Below are 17,038 nucleotides of genomic sequence, written 5' to 3'. Positions count from 1 at the left end.
TTTCATGAATCTCTCTCACTGCTTTTTCTGGTAAATCCTAGAAAGCTGCCATCTCTCTGAGGCTTCCCTATTCTAATAACCTTCTGAAATAAGAAAGTACAACTTCTAGAATAATACATGGTGTGTTCTGTAGCCCTCAACACATTTGGAGGCCATTATATTGGAATACTTCTCTAACCCTATGAAAAGGTCATGAATTTCCACTTAGCTGAAATGGAGTCATTCATACAGCATTATTTGTCTTCTTGATAGTCAAAAACTCCAGAGGCTCTGAAGACACAGATGATGATCATGATGACTATCTACTAGATTCCATCTTACCTTTCCTTCAGGAACTCTAGGCTGAAAAGGAAAGGGGCTGGCTCAAAGCCACTCAGTGAATTTTGATGACTGGCGATAGGCTTACACATATGTTTCTCCAATCCTTGTCCAACTCTTTGGACATGCTAGCTCATTTCAGATGACATTTAGAATTAGATAAAATCAACATAAGACCTAGAATACTCTCTATTTAAAATGCAACACCTAAAGCAAAATTCAAGTTCACAAAGAGGCTTCTCTTTTGAAAAGTTGCCAAATAGGTTTGGTTTACTTCAAAAATGCAATACTGTAAAAGTTACCTTGCTCTACTTAACACAAAGGAGTCTTTGACTGTCACCACAGGACCCAGCTCTGGACATTCTGAATCGTGATACTGATTGCAATCTTCACACCCTGGAAGAGACAAGAAAGGTACCCTTTGGTCATATATTGTCAAGTAGCTATATTGAATTCAAGTCTTTATTTCAAACAATTGTGGTATTTAATAGCTCACAATAGCCCATTTAATAGCCAAAATGTAACTACAATATTATTTCAACTAATTTCAATGAGACAGCAGGTGAAATTACACTGAATTTATAAACTATTGCTATATCATTTATAAAAATACATTTCAAATAAATGTGTAACAAATGAACCTTATTAAGAATACTCTAAAAGACTTCCGGTGGATCTGCGCGCGCGATGGCGGCTACTTTGTAGCCGTCCTCCTGGGTAAGTGTTTGAATCCTATGAACAGCGGCCATCAGCTGTTCAGCGGTTCAAAATCCCCCTCCCGGGCAAAGGGGGGGGAAGAGGGTTGTCTGAATAGTGGTAGAGCCACTCTCATGCACCCCCAAGGCTTTTTTTGGGGGGTGAGAGGAGTGCTCCCACGGAGTTCAGACTGTCTCCGCTTCCCAGCTGCTTTTGTCCCTAGGGACAAAACAAGCCGCTGCAACCACCTCCGCGATTAAAGTGATCTGGTGAGGTTTTTTTAGAGGCGGACAGAGCTGAGTAGAGGATTTAGCTTTTGCTTTCTTTGCTTTTATTTGGATTTTAAGTTTAAAGATTTAGTTTTACTTTTATATTCCTTCTTTTTATTTTTTTCCTTTTGTTGAAAGGGAAAGTAAAATGGCGATCGGCAAGCCTTTCGGTTTTTTTTTTTTTGGGGGGGGGGAAGGTAGAATGGCGATCGGCAGGCTTTTTGGTGTTTTTTTTTATCCTTTTCCTTTTTTTTAATGATTGGAACGGAATGTGGATTTGATTTTGATGTTGGGTTTGGATTTTAGAAGCATTATTATTTTTGTTTAACTTCTTTGTTTTGCTTTTTGTACTTTTAAAAAAATGGAATGGATTTTTTCTATTTAATTATTTTTTTCTTCTTCCCTTTTCTTTTTTTAACTCCTTTCTTTTTATTATAATGATCTCCTTTTGAAGGATTTTTTGATTTTTTGGAGTTAATCTCTCTTTTTCTTTTGTTTAATTTTTGTAACTTTTAAGAAGGAGTAAAGATTTTTCTAAGATGGCTCCAAAGCGTTCAGTATTTTTTTGTTATAATGATCTCCTTTTGAAGGATTTTTTGAATTTTTTTGGACTTAATCTCTCTTTTTCTTTTGCTTAATTTTTGTAATTTTTAAGAAGGAGTAAAGATTTTTTTTAAGATGGCTCCAAAGCGTCCAGTAATTCCTACAGCTCCTAAGGTGGTTTCTTCTTCGGTGTTATCATCAGTGCAACAACCTAAATCAATAGCTTCACCCTCTTCCTTGGTACAGCCAATAATTGTGAAGGATTTGCAAGATATGATGGGAAATGTTATATCTCAAATTAGGGCAGAAATGAAAGAGATTTTAGAGGAAAATAATAAGATTTTGAGGCAAGAGATAGTTTTGGCTCTAAAAGGAGTTGCCTCTGTTCTTGAAAAGCTGAACTCTCGTGTAGAAGAGGTACCAGAAAAAGTGGAATTGATGGAGGGAAAATTTGAAAGCATGGAAAAAGAAATGGAAAATGAGATTCTTATGCTTCAATATAGACAAATGGAATATGCCTTAAGAATCAGAGGTTTGGGAGAGTCTGTGCAAGGAGATCTGAGAGAGATGGTTGCAAAGGACTTTGCTGTGATTTTGAATAAAGAAAAAGAGGAAATACTTAGTGAAATTGAAAAATTATTTAGAGTTAACTCTGTGGTGGCAGTGCAAAAGAATTTGCCAAGAGATGTGGTAATTTACTTCGGGAAAAGATCTCTGCGCAATGAAATTATACAAGCTTTTTATAAGAAGAGATTTCAAATTGCTTCACAAGATGTTATAATTCTAAAGGAAATCCCATCTAAAATTTTAAGAAAAAGAAAGGAGTTTGCTTTTATAGCAGATGAACTTAAAAAGAGACGAATCTTGTTCAGATGGGATGTTCCGATTGGAATGGTGATGAATTACCTGGGGATATGTTATAGACTTAATACTGTTTCTCAAGCAAAAGATTTTTATACTTCGGTCCTGGGGGTATGTTCATTGCCATCTATTAAGTTTAAAGCTTTGGAAGAAAAGAAGGTAGAATTGCAGTCTGAAGAGCCTATACTTATGAAAATTTATTATTATTATTATTATTAAGAGAAGATAACTTGTTTAATTAAACGTACCTAGATTTGTTTAGGATTTATATGTCTTTTAAGTTTTTTTTGATAGTAGAGAAGATTATGGAGATTGAATGAAAATCTTAGATAAGAAGTTTAAGTTTAAGTATTTAGTTTAAGTATTCAAAGAGTATTTAGTTTTAATGGTATAATGAAGGTTTATATGTTTATTTTTGTGTTCTAGGATAAAGAAAGAGGGAGAGATTAGATTTTATATTGTAGGTATAGATATTCAAAGAAAGTAATGTTTAAATTTGTGTTTTGGAGGGAGTTTATACAGAATGATGGATAATAATATAAGTATGATACTAGAAAATGTTTAGAGTATGTTATAATGTGTTTAATGATTGCAATTATTATTTTTTAGAGAAGATAACCTATTTAATTTAATGTATTTAGATTTGTTTAGGATTTATATGTGTTTTAAGTTTTTCTTTTCTTTTTCTGAAAAATTTTAATTAAGCCTGTACTCAGCTCTGGGAAGGTTGGGGGAGGGTTTGGGAGGTTTGGGGAGATGGGGGAGGGTATGGGAGGGTGGGGGGGTTTGGGGAGGGGATTTGTTTTGTAAAATTTAAAAAACTTTCAATAAAAAAAAGAATACTCTAAAACATGGGAAAGAAACATGTTGCATTAAAATGAGAAAATAATTTTAGAATACTCTGATCAATGGGGTTCCACCAGAATTCAGGTGTGTGAATCTGAACTGGCAAAAATCCTAGTTGGGAATCCTGCTAAAAGGAATGGATTCTGGTATACATGAAAATCACAAAGACAAGGATGGATTCCTTAGGCCAACTCTATTCACAGATCTGTTAATTTGACTTTGGGTGTTTTCCCTTTTCGCTGGAATCACAGGCTAGCTGTTTTTAGAGATTTTGTGGTAAGGAGAGGTAGCAAGATTTACCAATCCAACTGCCACATCAAAATTTGGAAACAATACGTGCATTATTGCCAATGTTACAAACTTAAAAGACAAATACATTATTTTATGTTTATAACCTATGACATTTTTATTATCACTATTGAAACAATTAAGGGACAGCAGACACCAGTGAGTAGGCAAAACAAAACTACCACTGCAGCCTAGCAAAGTAGATGTTATCCTTGGCTTAGCAGTTGAATCAAAGATACATATTATAAAATTTTTGTTATTTTTTTTTCAGACCTGCACTGTTGTGTGTTTCGCAGTTCTGCTCCCTAATAATATATCCCAGAGTCTTGTCATTTATGAATTATGTCTCACATATTATCTATTTACCTTGCTGATAAAATGCAAAATTCTGAAATAAAATTTGCCAGCTGTTGAAATTCTTTTTAAAAAACTATTCTACCTATCAAGGCTGACTCAGCCTTCCATCCTTCCAAGATCGGTAAAAGTGATATTGCTATTGCTATCAGTAATACAGAATCAATAAATGAATAGTATAAGGCTGTCCTTGTTTAGCAACTGCCTCATTAATGACTGTTTGCTGTTATGAGGGTGATGAAAAAGTAACTTTGTGACCGATCCTCATATTTACAACTTTCACTGGTCTGTAAAGCAAAGGAAAACTGAAGTGAAATTGTAAGCACAATTTCAGTTTCACTTTATAACTGCTTCACTTAATGACCGAGTTGTCAGTCTCTAATGTGCTCACTAAATGATGACTACCTGTAGCATGATCCTTTATGCCTTGGACAACCCATGAAGCTCAATATAGTTTTGAAACTGTATTAAAAATCAGCAAACCACATGCTTAGAATAAAGTATAATAGTTGAAAAAGTAATATAGAAGGCTGTGTTGGAGCCTTAGATAATCGTTATGTCCTTTGCTACAAATTCAGTCCCCTAATGCACACAGCAAATTCCCGCAGCAAATAAAATTATCTAAAATGATTCAAGTTCTTGAAAGAACCCAAAAGATCTGCATATACCAAATGCATTCCATGTGCTCTCAACATATAGTCATACTGGCCACATGACCACGGAAAGGTCTTTGGACAACACTGACTCCCTCGGCTAAGAAACAGAGACGAGCACCAGCGCCTAGAGTCAGACACAAGGACTGGGGAAGCCTTTACCTTGACCTTTTATACCAAATGCATGCAATGGAAAAGCTCTAATCTTCACAGCAAATACCTGTCTCTGGCACATCCTCAATCTCACTTTATCTTTAATATTCTGTGGTGGTGTAGTGGTTAGAATTCAGTATTGTAGGCTAATTCTGCCGACTGCCAGGAGTTCAGTTTTCACCCACTCAAGGTTGACTCAGCTTTCCATTCTTCCAAGGTCGGTAAAATGAGGACCCAGATTGTTGGGGGCAATAGGCTGACTCTGTAAACCGCTTAAAGAGCGCTGTAAAGCACTGTGAAATGGTATATAAGTCTAAGTGCTATATATATACTCTTGCTCTTGCATCGTACTTTATTTTAAGTATGTGCATAAGTTCAGAAAGTATTCAAACCCTCTTCGCTTTTGCCAATTTTGTTATACTGCAGTCTGATTCTACAGTTGTTGAAATTCATTTCTTTTCTCATACACTCAATACCCCGTAATGACAAAGTGAAAACAGAATTTTAGAAATGTCTGTAAATTTATTTTAAAAGGACATACTGAGATACTGAGGGATACTGAGTGTAGATTAATGGGGAAAAATTAAGTTCAACAACTGTAGAATCAGGCTGCAGCATAACAAAATTGACCAAAAGTGAAGGGGATCTGAATATTTTCTGAATGCACTGTATGTAAGAGATCTCACTTCCATTAAATTCCTCTTTTTAAGCTATTTGGAGACAAGGGCTCTGTTTACAACATAGAACTATTTAAGTAACTATGAGAAGGAGAGAGACTTGAGACACAATATCACATTCAAAGGAGCTAATAGCACAATAGCATTCCTTCCACCACTCTGCATTCTGCTTTCTAGAACATAAATACTAAATAAAAATAATGCTGAAAGAAGTGAGGCCATCCAATTAGACAGAGCCGAGTCTTTCATTTTTCTACATGAAAGGAAAACTAGCTACCAAAAAAGTAAACTAGCACCTGTGTAAAATAGCACTAATACAATACAAAGGCAATAAGTTAAAACTATTGTTTTATTGCCACAGAAGTACAAGTAGTCCTTGACTTACAACCACAATTGAACCCAAAATTTATGTTGCTAAGTGAGATAGTTAAGTGAGTTTTGCCCCATTTTGTAATCTTTCTTGCCATAGCTGTTAAGTGAATCACTGCAGTTGTTAGCTTAATAACATGATTATTAAATGAATTTGGCTTTGCCATTACATTTTCTTGTCAGAAGGTCACATAACCCTGGGACACCGCAACCATTATAAATATGAACCAATTACCATCTAAATTTTATTTACATGACCATTTGATTATGGGATGCTGCAACAGTCATATGAAAAATGGTCATGTCACTTTTTTCAGTGCCATTGTACCTTTGAATGGTCACTAAACAAATGTACAATGGTCGTATGGTTGTTAAGTCCAATGGTTGTAAGTTGAGGACTACCTGTATCTTCCCTACATTTACTCTATTAAATGACGAATATAGAAGAACAGAATGACAAATTCAATTTTAACAGCACAAAAAAAATCATAGCAATGATTTATTCTTTCTTCTTGAGCACTTACATATAAAGTCGCTGCCTTCTTCAGCCATTTCTGGTATCTGTCAAAACCAAAAGGACAGAAATATCAATCAGATCACTAGAATGTTTTCGATAGAACTAAATCATCTGAAAACTCATCAAGTTTCATGCTTTAAAAACAATGTACACCATGAATAAAATGAAATATCTCCAATGATATACTATCTCTGATCTGATTTTCTGTTATCTATAGGCTTTTATTAAGGACTGTCTGAATTACATAAGAATTCCAAAAGAAATACTGTTTCCAGAAAGAAAAAATATGTATTTCCCTATATATAATGAATATACCAATGTTTATTTTATTTTTTGTCCATAATACAAAACTCAATTCCATATGTGTGACTGACCAGCCATGTTATCCATGTTAGTTAAAAATCTCATCTTGAATTGAATTGAACACTTTATTTGTCCAAGTGTGATTAGACACACAAGAAATATATTGTGATATAGTCAATATTATGAAATTCCTTATGGGTATAGGAATTGCTTAACAGTGTGTATAAATTTAAGTAAGTAAGTAAACAAATAAGTAAGCAATGTAAATTGCAGACTTCTAATGTCTCCCAATGCCTTTTCTTGAGTCGCAAGATTTCTAAGCATTTGTGATGCAATCTACCAATCCTTGAACCGGCAGAAATGTATACTGACATTTGTTCTCCTAATTACCAAGTAATAAGGCCCCAGAGAAAGAGTAAGGGATGAGGAATGTCACTAGATTATTTTTAGATTCAGATTTAGCACTCTAAGTGCTCAGTCCATGTTCAAAAACAGCATTTTGTTTCATGAGTACAGAGAAGCGGTTGTGACCATCAGGAGCATTTCCTTCCACTTCACCCCATCTTCCTCCTCTGTAACTGGGATCTGTCAGTCAGGTTAGCAGGCATGGAGGACTGCATGGAAGGAGAAGTTCAATCTTCTTTTCTGCATCCCAAACCCAAATGGTAGTGGAGAACAGTGCCCAGTAACTAGAAGGGAGAATGTGTACCCAGAACAGCCTAAAGTGGAGATAAGCAGCTCAACTAATACTTGGCCTGATCACATCATTGATGAAGTGTGCTGGATTGTATCTGTGGTAAAAGCTGTGTTTGAGGAAGAGGGAAAACATTACTTTAAAATTGAAGCACTTAAAAGGGGTTGCTTTAGTCATGGACTGGGATTGTTGCTGTATGTCTATCTGCCTCCCTCTCAAAAAGACTGTAAGGCAGCATTTCTCAACCTTGGTAACCTGAAGAGGTGTGGACTTCAACTCCCAGAATTCCCCAGCCAGCAACTTCAATTCTGGGAGTTGAAGTTCACACCTCTTCAAGCTGCCATGCTGTAAGACAGTGTTTCTCAACCTTGACAATTTTAAGGCATGTGGACTTCAATTCCCAGAATTCCACAGCCAGCAATTGCTGGCTGTGGAATTCTGAGAATTGAAGTCCACATACCTTAAAATTGTCAAGGTTGAGAAACACTGCTGTAAGAGTAGTAAAAAAAAAAGGTTCACATGAAAAACCTTTAGAGAGGTTTAGAGAAGCATCTTTTCACTTTGGAAAAAGTAGTAACATTTGGTAACTCTCCTGAGAAATATACTCTTGCATAGGGAAAAATCACAACAGAGAACCTGGCTGAAAAACACATCCTCTGTGCCCCATAAACTTTCAAGAATATTTCCAAAACCACATTTCATCATATTTAAAACCATGTTATTTTTTTAAAAAAATGAAAGCAATATATTTCGCAATACTGTGTAAAACAAAGCCTAGGGTGTAACATCTATCTCTGTTGCAACAAAAGGATACTCCCTGACCCACACCTATCCCTAAAGTGACCAAAAAAACCCAGAATCATTTATTTAACAGACAAGTGGCTAAAAGTGATGAAATCACCAGATAGGTAGAAATTTGCATCCTGTCAAAAAAAACATTATTTTACAGTGCAGGTCAATTCAAAGTATATAATCCAGCCCTTTAACAAACATAAAATGTACATTAATTTTAAAAAAACTAATATGAAGAAAAATGATTTAATGCAGAAAATAAAAATAAAGGCGAATATTTGTAACTCCGGATTGAAATGAGGGGACCTTGGTGCTCTCTGAGCTTGCATGTTTTCTTGTAGCTGTTTCATTATCCAAACTAGGTAACTGCATCAGTGCTATTAGCACTAAGAAAACAACTAGGTTCAGAGAGCACCAAGATCCCGCAGAAAATAAGAGAAGGAAAGAAATAAATCATAACAAACTTATTAACAAACTGTTTCTTGTTTATTAAATTTATATACCACCTTTAGAACAAGAGCTCAAAGCAGTATACACAGTACACCACACAACAGCATCTATGAGATAGATTGGGTTGACAAAGAGTGACTTGCTCAATATTGCCCAGTGAACTTCTGTAGCGGAGAGTGGACTGCAACATGTGTCTCCAACTCCTAATCCATATCTTAAACATACCACACTTTTCAAACAATACAACTGTGCAAAGGGAGCACGTATTTCAATGGAGCTAAACTATGGATTGCAAAGGATATTCTTTGCAATCCAAATAACAGTTTGGAGAAACACTGTTCTAGATTATTAACAGGAATTGACAATAGAAGTGTTTCCCGTTGCCTGTATGGCCAATGGATATATTAAATGGTATTAAATACTATTCAACTATTTCACACTAGTTTACTAAAACCAAGGCTGAAAGAAATGGATCATTGCATAAGACTTAATTCTCCAGAGAAAGTTTTAATGTTGGAAAAAGCAGAAGCAAATAGGAAAACCAACAGCAAGGTGAATGGACTGTCACAGTGGCAATGGGTACATCTTTTCAAGACCTGAAACGCTGACATAGGGACAGTCTGTGGAGAAAATCTGTCTGAATGGTCACTAAGAGTTACCACTAACTCGATGGCATGAAAATTTACAAAATTGGTAAATTATCTGATAGAGCTGGCCTCTGAAGTTAGCTCATTTTGCTCCAAAGTCTTATCTTTAAACCAACATAAAGACATTTTGCTCTTTGTCAAAATAATATTACAGTTGCTAACAGACAATTCTGTATACTGCATAGGAGCTTTTGGATGTAAAATTCTTTATTTTTGCTGTAGCACTTAAATTTTACTCACCTTTATTCCCTGAATTTGATTGTAGAATTATTATTAGATGAGTTACATAATATAGTCACACAATGGGACAGTAAATCTCTTTCCTGAATCTTTGTATGAGCTACAAAAATACACTACCTCCTACCATTCCTGCAGAAAGATTTAGTTTGGATGGATGAGACATTAAGAATCTATTTAGCTGGAGGAAAAATTGTATCCACCAGTAACAATTCAATAAAACAGAAGCCATTTTTAATCCCTGACAAAAGAACATTGATTGTATGAGATTTAAGCACTTAGGATCTAATTCTAAAACAGAGAATATTACCTTCCTTCCAGTGCATCGTATATATGATTTTTCTTTTTCTTTTAAACTGTACATCTCTACAGGATTCTATTATTTCAGTAGGGTTGATTCCCAGGCATGTTTTATAGTATTATGAATCTAACTCTAAGCCATTTTTTCTTTAAAAACATACGTATGGTTATATTGCTTGATTTTTAGAATTTTCATAGTGCAATCCTATACAAATCTCAATTGAAAAAAAAATCACTCAATTCAGCGGAGCTTGCTTATCAATATTAGGATGACAGCTATATTCCCTTACTGTTTTATATTACTACATCTTTGCTAGCTTTTGGCAATCATGATGTGCTTTCACTGAAGAAAGGACATGGAGAGTGAGAGCTATGAGAACTTATTTAGTTCTTACAGTTTTAAAAGTTAGTTTTATAGTCAGATGAACACTCTCTGAGTGGCATAAAACCATGATACGTGAATACTCAGGACTAAATCTTAGACTCCAATGTAGAGGTAACTGTATCAGAGGCTTCAACCAGTAGAATTGCAAAAAGAATGTTGAACTGTAGTTTCAAAACAAGCCTCCTTAATTCTTACTCTGCTATAAGCTTTGGAAGATAGATAAGCAAGGGATCAAAATTACTCTGCTTATTTCATAGCAGAAATTGTGAGAATGGAGGGGAAAGAAACTATTAATCAATCTTACAAAGTCACACACCAACAAAATAACAAAAACAAGATTAATATATTTTACACTGAGATGCGGGATTTCTGTAAAAATCCTAAACCCTTACGTCCCTATTAATAAAATGGTTCTTTTACCTTTTAAAATACTATTTTAAGAGACCAAAGGCCAAATTCCAATTCGCTCTAAAAATAATGATAGTCACTGCAATGCTGTCATTTAAAAACAATATATATGAATAGTGACACTAACTGAAGAAATAACATCAGTTGGTAAAAATAGTTCATATCTGCACTAATCTGTTCAGTGGTATATTATTCTTCAGGCTACGTGAGATAAAAATCTAATAAATTTAAGAAACTCAATGAGAAGAGTCGTATCATTATGTCATAAGTGAGTATTGAGGAAAAGGATGGCCATCTGAACGAACCATTTAATACCAACTCTAAACAATGCAAAATTTAAAATATAAACATATACTATAAAACTATTTGCCCAGTCAACAGATTTTTGATTTATTTACATTAAAAATAAGATGAAATGTGGGTGGGAGATGACAGAGTAATATATGAATTCATACTTGAATTGATTCCTGCCCCAAATCCACTTCATGTCTTACAGTACTCTCTTCCAGTATTTAAGGTTGCCTTAATTTCAAGCCTGAACAATTCCTTTAAAATGTAAAGAATCCTTGGTTGCTGGTATGAATGTGACACAACTGACCCCTACTGGCTCCAGAGAGAGTTACTAAAATTGTGTAATCCATACATATTGAAGAAAAATGCAATATACTTTTGACAACATTTCTTCGGTGATAAAAATGTCGTCCTATTTATAACCAATACCAAGAGTACAGTAGATGGAATGTATCAGTGCAACTGAATGGGAGAAAGAAAATTAAAACTATACTCACTTACCTGGAAGTAAATCAGTTAACAAATTTAGTTCTAAGTTCTAATTTAATTCATTTACAGAATAGTAATTATGTGAGATTTTAGCAGACAATTATTACTTTAGAGATGAGATAGAATTAGTGCTGCAATAAAATGAACTATAGGAAAAATTCTAGAAACTATAGGATATTATCTTATACATTTTAAGATGAAAATATGTCACTGCAAATCCAGACAGAAAACACTTAAAAATAACAGTCTGAAATGAAAGCATACATTCTGCTAAAACATCATATAACTATAATTAAAAGTGTCCCTGTCCAAATGCCATTCTTCTGATTCTTCCAAAGTACATGTAACACAGCATATTTATTAAGTTTTGTCAGTAAACAGTGAAATATGGCCCTAAATTAAAGCAAATAGCATAAAACATAGTCCACTTCTGATCTTTCATTATTTTAATTATGAAACACAATCAGTGAGGTTTAATGGTGATTAAGTGTGGAATTCTATACAGTACACATATATTTAGATATTCCATTGAACACTGTAGACAGAACTTGCCATTCCGACACTATTTCTCCATATATCACTCTCCCTAATAAATCTGTAATCACTAACTCCATTATAGAGGAAGAAATGTTACTACTGTGGAAGAATAGATGCAAAATATGGTTTCAAATTATGTTTAATATTAACCACACCTTAAGAATTATCAAGTCGCTAGTGATCAATACAGTATTCCACTTCTTACTCTGCAAACATAAGAGTGCAAAAATGGTAAAAATATGTGCTTTGCTTAAGGTTCCAAGTATTCTTTCCATGGTTTTGCTTATCCATGCAATAGGCGCTTGGAGTTACTTTGCATACTGCACTTAAAAGAATGAGAAATGTTCGCTCGATCAAATTCCTTCATATGAAGTTGGAGAATAAATTTATGCGTAAAAGGGTCAAAGAGGTGATCCCTTCCGTCCGATCGCTAAGAAAAAGCCCTTCGTGGATTGTGGAACAGGCTGTCGCAGAATCGAACAGGTGAGTTTTGCAGCAGTTGAAGCGCTGCATTCCAGATGTGGTGCGGTACTGTTCTTATACTGCCCTAGCCAGAGACCCCATGCCTACGAGAGAACAAACGTTGTGCCCGACCCAGCCAGACTAGAGAGCGCCTGGCTTTTTTCTTCGCCGATGATTCGAGTCTCAAGCCCGGCCGAAGGAAGGAGGAAAGGAAAGATCCGAGGCGGCTCCCTCCTCCTCCTCCCTCTGCAGACGCCAAACCCCTTGCCCTTACTAGGCTGGCGAGTGGTACCCACAAAGGCCCATCCCACCGCCGCTCGCCTGACGGCTTGTTTTGTGCCTCATTCTCGCTCTCAAGGTATCCCACCCGGTTCTGGCGCGGAATTAGGGGAAAAAGAAAGGGGAGGATGAGCGGAGGAGCTTCGACAGCCCAGGGCGGCGGCAGCGGCAGAAGCAGCAGCAGGAGCAGGCAAGCCCGTCACCTCCGCGCAGGGAGGCAGTGGCTTGCCTGGATCGGGCCGGGCTGGGGATCCGGGAGCGGCTCCGCCGGGTTTTGCCTCGGACCCACCTCACCCTTTCACAGTGCGCGCGGCCGCTGGCGACTCCTGCCTGTAACAAAGAACAGGCGGCGTGGAGGACGCGAGCGGGACGGAGGGGAGGGAAGAGCAGGAGGCAGCACGGGCGCAGAAGGAGCCACGCCGCGCCGCCGTGGGAAAATCTACAGGTGAAAAAGGGCTCACCGGCACTGGGTCTAGCGCACGGGGCAAGGAACAGTTCCTGAGAGTAAGAGAGAGACGCGGATCAAAGCGGGGGCTTGGCATTACCTGTTTTTGGAATGTTGATACCCGGATCGAGTCCGGACTCCAGGTTCCGATCCGAGCCGGAAGTCACGCGCCACCGGAAGCTAACGTGTGACGTCGCAAAGCATCATGGGAATTGTAGTTCGGGATGGAATAAAGTTGGGTTGCTCGAACGGAATGGACGGAAAAGTTGACAATTATCAGCCAAGAAAGGAAAGGGGCGAATGACTACCTTAGTAGCTGCTGTGTGGGCATTAAAGTACTGGTTCGATTATAACCATTCTATATCGAAGTCCGGGATAAATTCTGGCATTAACAGAATACGAAGGCACAGTCTTAGTGATAGAAGTGGATTGCCGTACCTAAAAGCAGTAGAATGAATAAAACCTGATTACCTCCAACTTTTGATCAAGCGGACGAATATGATAAAGCTAGTATGGTTAATACAGTTCCTTCAAGTTATCAACGAATGTTAACTGTCACTGGAGACTTGATTTTAAAATACAAGAATATGTCTTGAGTGGCATTCAGAATGGAGCTGTAAGTATAGCTTTCAGTTCCATTTCTGTAATTAGGATATAAATTGAATAAATAAAGAAAATAAAACTGTTATTTCATAGTGTCTCAATATGAACATGGAGCAATAACTAAGGAGAAATTTCCTGACAGAACAATTAATCAATGAACAAGCTGCCTCCAGAAGTTGTGAATGCTCCAACAATGGAAGTTTTTAAGAAGAGACTGGACAACCATTTCCTGCCTGAGCAGGGGGTTGGACTAGAAGACCTCCAAGGTCCCTTCCAACTCTATATTATTATTATTGTTATTATCATTATTATCATCATCATCATTATCGCCATCATCATCATCATCGCCATCATTATTATTACCTGATTTCCAGACTGAAGGCTTATTTTCATCACTGTTGACCACTTTTTTTAGAGGACAGGTCCTCAGTGAGACAGCTTTTTATCCCCAGTCCATTATGGAGGCAGATTTAATTTGTTTATAGCTGTTTCCATTTTAAAGCAGACTTTTTTATTTTATTCTGACACAAGCCTTGATGTACAAACAAACAACTACAGTGCATCTCATTCTTATTGATGGTCAGGAGCTGATATTTGGCCAGTTGAGGCTACTGGGGGGGACTTGGCCTCTGGTCACTGAGGTACATTCTCCATGTCCATTCCAACTTGGACTCTGTAGGAGAAACATCTGGATTCTTTAGAAGCATTTGGCCCATAATATTTGACCTGCACTTCTACCTTAGGCCCTTCTATCAAAAAAAATATTTAAGAAAGGACCTGTAGTTGAATTTGAGCCAGAGAGAGCTCTGTTGGTGGTTTTGTCTAAAACAGTGGTTCTCAACCTTTTTATACGGCGACCCCGGTCATAAGGACGTGCCGCCGCCCCCTAAGAGAAAAATATGGTGGATCGCGTTGTTTGGCGACCCCCGTAAAATGGTCGTTCAACCCCAAATGGGGTTGCGACCCACAGGTTGAGAACCGCTGGTCTAAAATAAAATTCTTTCAATGAAGAATTTTGCATGTCTGTGTTTTGCATTGTCTTTATTACTTTGGAAAGCACAACACCATTTTACATATTATATGGGCTATTTTCTAGGTGCTGCTAACTGGCCATTGATTATCAGCACCATTACTTTCCAGCAGGGCTTACCAATCTAGTACATTTGGGATCTGGGTTGAAACTGTCAATAGTTCTTCCGGTTACCCTGCCAGCCCAAGAAAGACCAACATTATCCAAAGATAGCCCAACTGAGAGGGTGATAGGGTAGAAGATCAGGCTAGGATGAAATGAGAGATAGCTCTCAAGATGTGTCCTGTCAGTTTTCTCCTGCTTCACCCCAGCTTATTCTCTGCTCCATTCATGTGTCAAAAACTATATTCATATCTATATTAAAAAAACTGGGTTGATGATAATGGAACATTTATATGACTTATGACTTTAAAGTTACATGCCTTAAGAAGAGCAATTTCCCCCCCCCCTTGCAAAAACACACTTGCTGATGACACTAGAAATAAAGCCAGGAAAATCTACCAATTAGTGTCCCTCAGCAAAACTGTATAGAGAGGACCATCCAGAAACCGCATTGCTGAGGCAGATTACAGCATGCCCATCAGAGCAGATCAAATTATGCTGGCAAATTTTTCTGCCAACTCAGGTCCTGGAGGAATGAATGCAGTCATGAGGAAGAACCCTGGACTATCTTTGAATAGGCTGACTTGGCTGACTGAGTATGCTTTGATGTAGGAACATCCCAAGAGGATAATGTTAACTGCATAGTTGGTTGCTGCTGCATAGTTGTTGCAGCCTAATAATTCTCTCTTCACAAAAACTTTCAAACTTGTCTGTTGCTGTAACAGGAAAATTGCTGGAAGAGATGTCACTGCAATCTTTTCCAACTTGGGCCTGCTAATGCACTAGATAAGAACTCCTGTCATTCCCAGCTAAGCCCTGCCAATTGGGGCCCCTACCCAGTCCTTAAGCTAAACCACTTATTCTATTTTTACAGATACGTTGGTGACTATTTGCATAAAATAGGGATGTGGATAGCCTGGGGAGTAGGTGGAGTTCATTTTCTTTTGAATGGAGTGAGGGAATCTATTCTTCCACAGAAGAGAGAGAAAATAATGTTTCATCTTCAGCATTTCTATATTAGTAAAAGAAAGTAATTGATTTTTTTCCAATTGTTTTCCTAGATTGTGCATGTGCAAGTAAATAACAGTTTCCATTATCTATCTCTATCTCTACATTCCCTTTTCACATTTATAGGTGGTCTGTGTCTTCCTGTTGACTACCATCTGCCCACACCTCTTTAGTCTGAATGACATTCTGATGTCCTCACTGTAGTCCCATGTCAGGTGGAACAATGAGTTTTAGCATGCAGCTTGATGTCAACCATGTACAAGAAGTGGCTGATGGTAGTATCACTCTCGAATCTGTATCCATATCTAGTCCTTGTGATTATCTGGTAGAGGGGATTCAAGCCTATGTAGAACAGCAATGGGGATAGTGCATCACTGTGGTATATGCTGCACATAATAGCTACTTGTGTGACCTATATTGAGTTGACTTCCAGTGTTGTCTTCAACAGTCACATTGAGCTTTTGAGGAAGGCTGTTAGTATCCTGTTGACTTTCTATACTTCTAGGCATTCGCAGATCTGTGAGTGTGGCATTGAGTCGTAAGCTTTCCTGTAGTCAATCCAGACTATGCACAAATTGATCTGTCTAGCCCTTGAGTCTTGGGCAACTACTCTGTTTGTGAGCAACTGGCATTTTGAGTCTCTGGTGTTGTTCCCAATGCCCTTCTGAACTGTGCTCATGTACTGGCCCATATAGTACAGTAGTTTGATGGCTTATGCCTGGTAGAATTTTATATGTATTTGTGCGTGGAAGGATCTTTCCTCCAACAGTTCTGATATGGTCTTTGTAATTTAATACCTCCAACTCGGCAACTTGATTTTCCCTCCTTTGCCTTATACAGACAGTCATCAGGTTATGACAGCAATTGGGACTAGGATTGCTATTGCTAAATGATATAGTCTCAAGTAAGGAGTGTGGGAAGTGTCATGAGGATGTTTCATGAAGATGAGAGATATTGCAAGGAGGTCCTGGGGGGACCGGCATAGGCCAGGGTGAGGTGGGGGAGATTGGGGGAAGGCTTGAGAGGCCTGAT

At 37.4% G+C, this 17,038-nt stretch overlaps 1 protein-coding gene across 3 annotated transcripts in view; it reads right to left on the bottom strand.

Annotated features, from left to right (window-relative positions):
- PRDM15 (PR/SET domain 15) overlaps positions 1 to 14,080 on the bottom strand; it is a 43,124-nt gene extending 29,044 nt beyond the window's left edge. For all 3 annotated transcript variants that reach the window (XM_039369170.1, XM_039369180.1, XM_039369187.1), the window contains exons 1-3: positions 13,364 to 14,080; positions 6,552 to 6,588; positions 621 to 714 (exon numbers count right to left, since the gene is read on the bottom strand). In XM_039369170.1, the coding sequence (XP_039225104.1) occupies positions 621 to 714; positions 6,552 to 6,579 (122 nt within the window). In that variant the 5' untranslated portion in view covers positions 6,580 to 6,588; positions 13,364 to 14,080. The remainder of the gene's footprint in view (positions 1 to 620; positions 715 to 6,551; positions 6,589 to 13,363) is intronic.
- Between the last annotated feature and the right edge of the window lie 2,958 nt (positions 14,081 to 17,038).

The sequence above is a fragment of the Crotalus tigris genome, unplaced genomic scaffold, assembly GCF_016545835.1.
Source record: "Crotalus tigris isolate CLP2741 ecotype Arizona unplaced genomic scaffold, ASM1654583v1 scf7180000017601.7605149639:7615979, whole genome shotgun sequence".
Lineage (NCBI taxonomy): Eukaryota > Metazoa > Chordata > Lepidosauria > Squamata > Viperidae > Crotalus > Crotalus tigris.
This window is presented reverse-complemented; position numbering and strand designations above follow the sequence as displayed.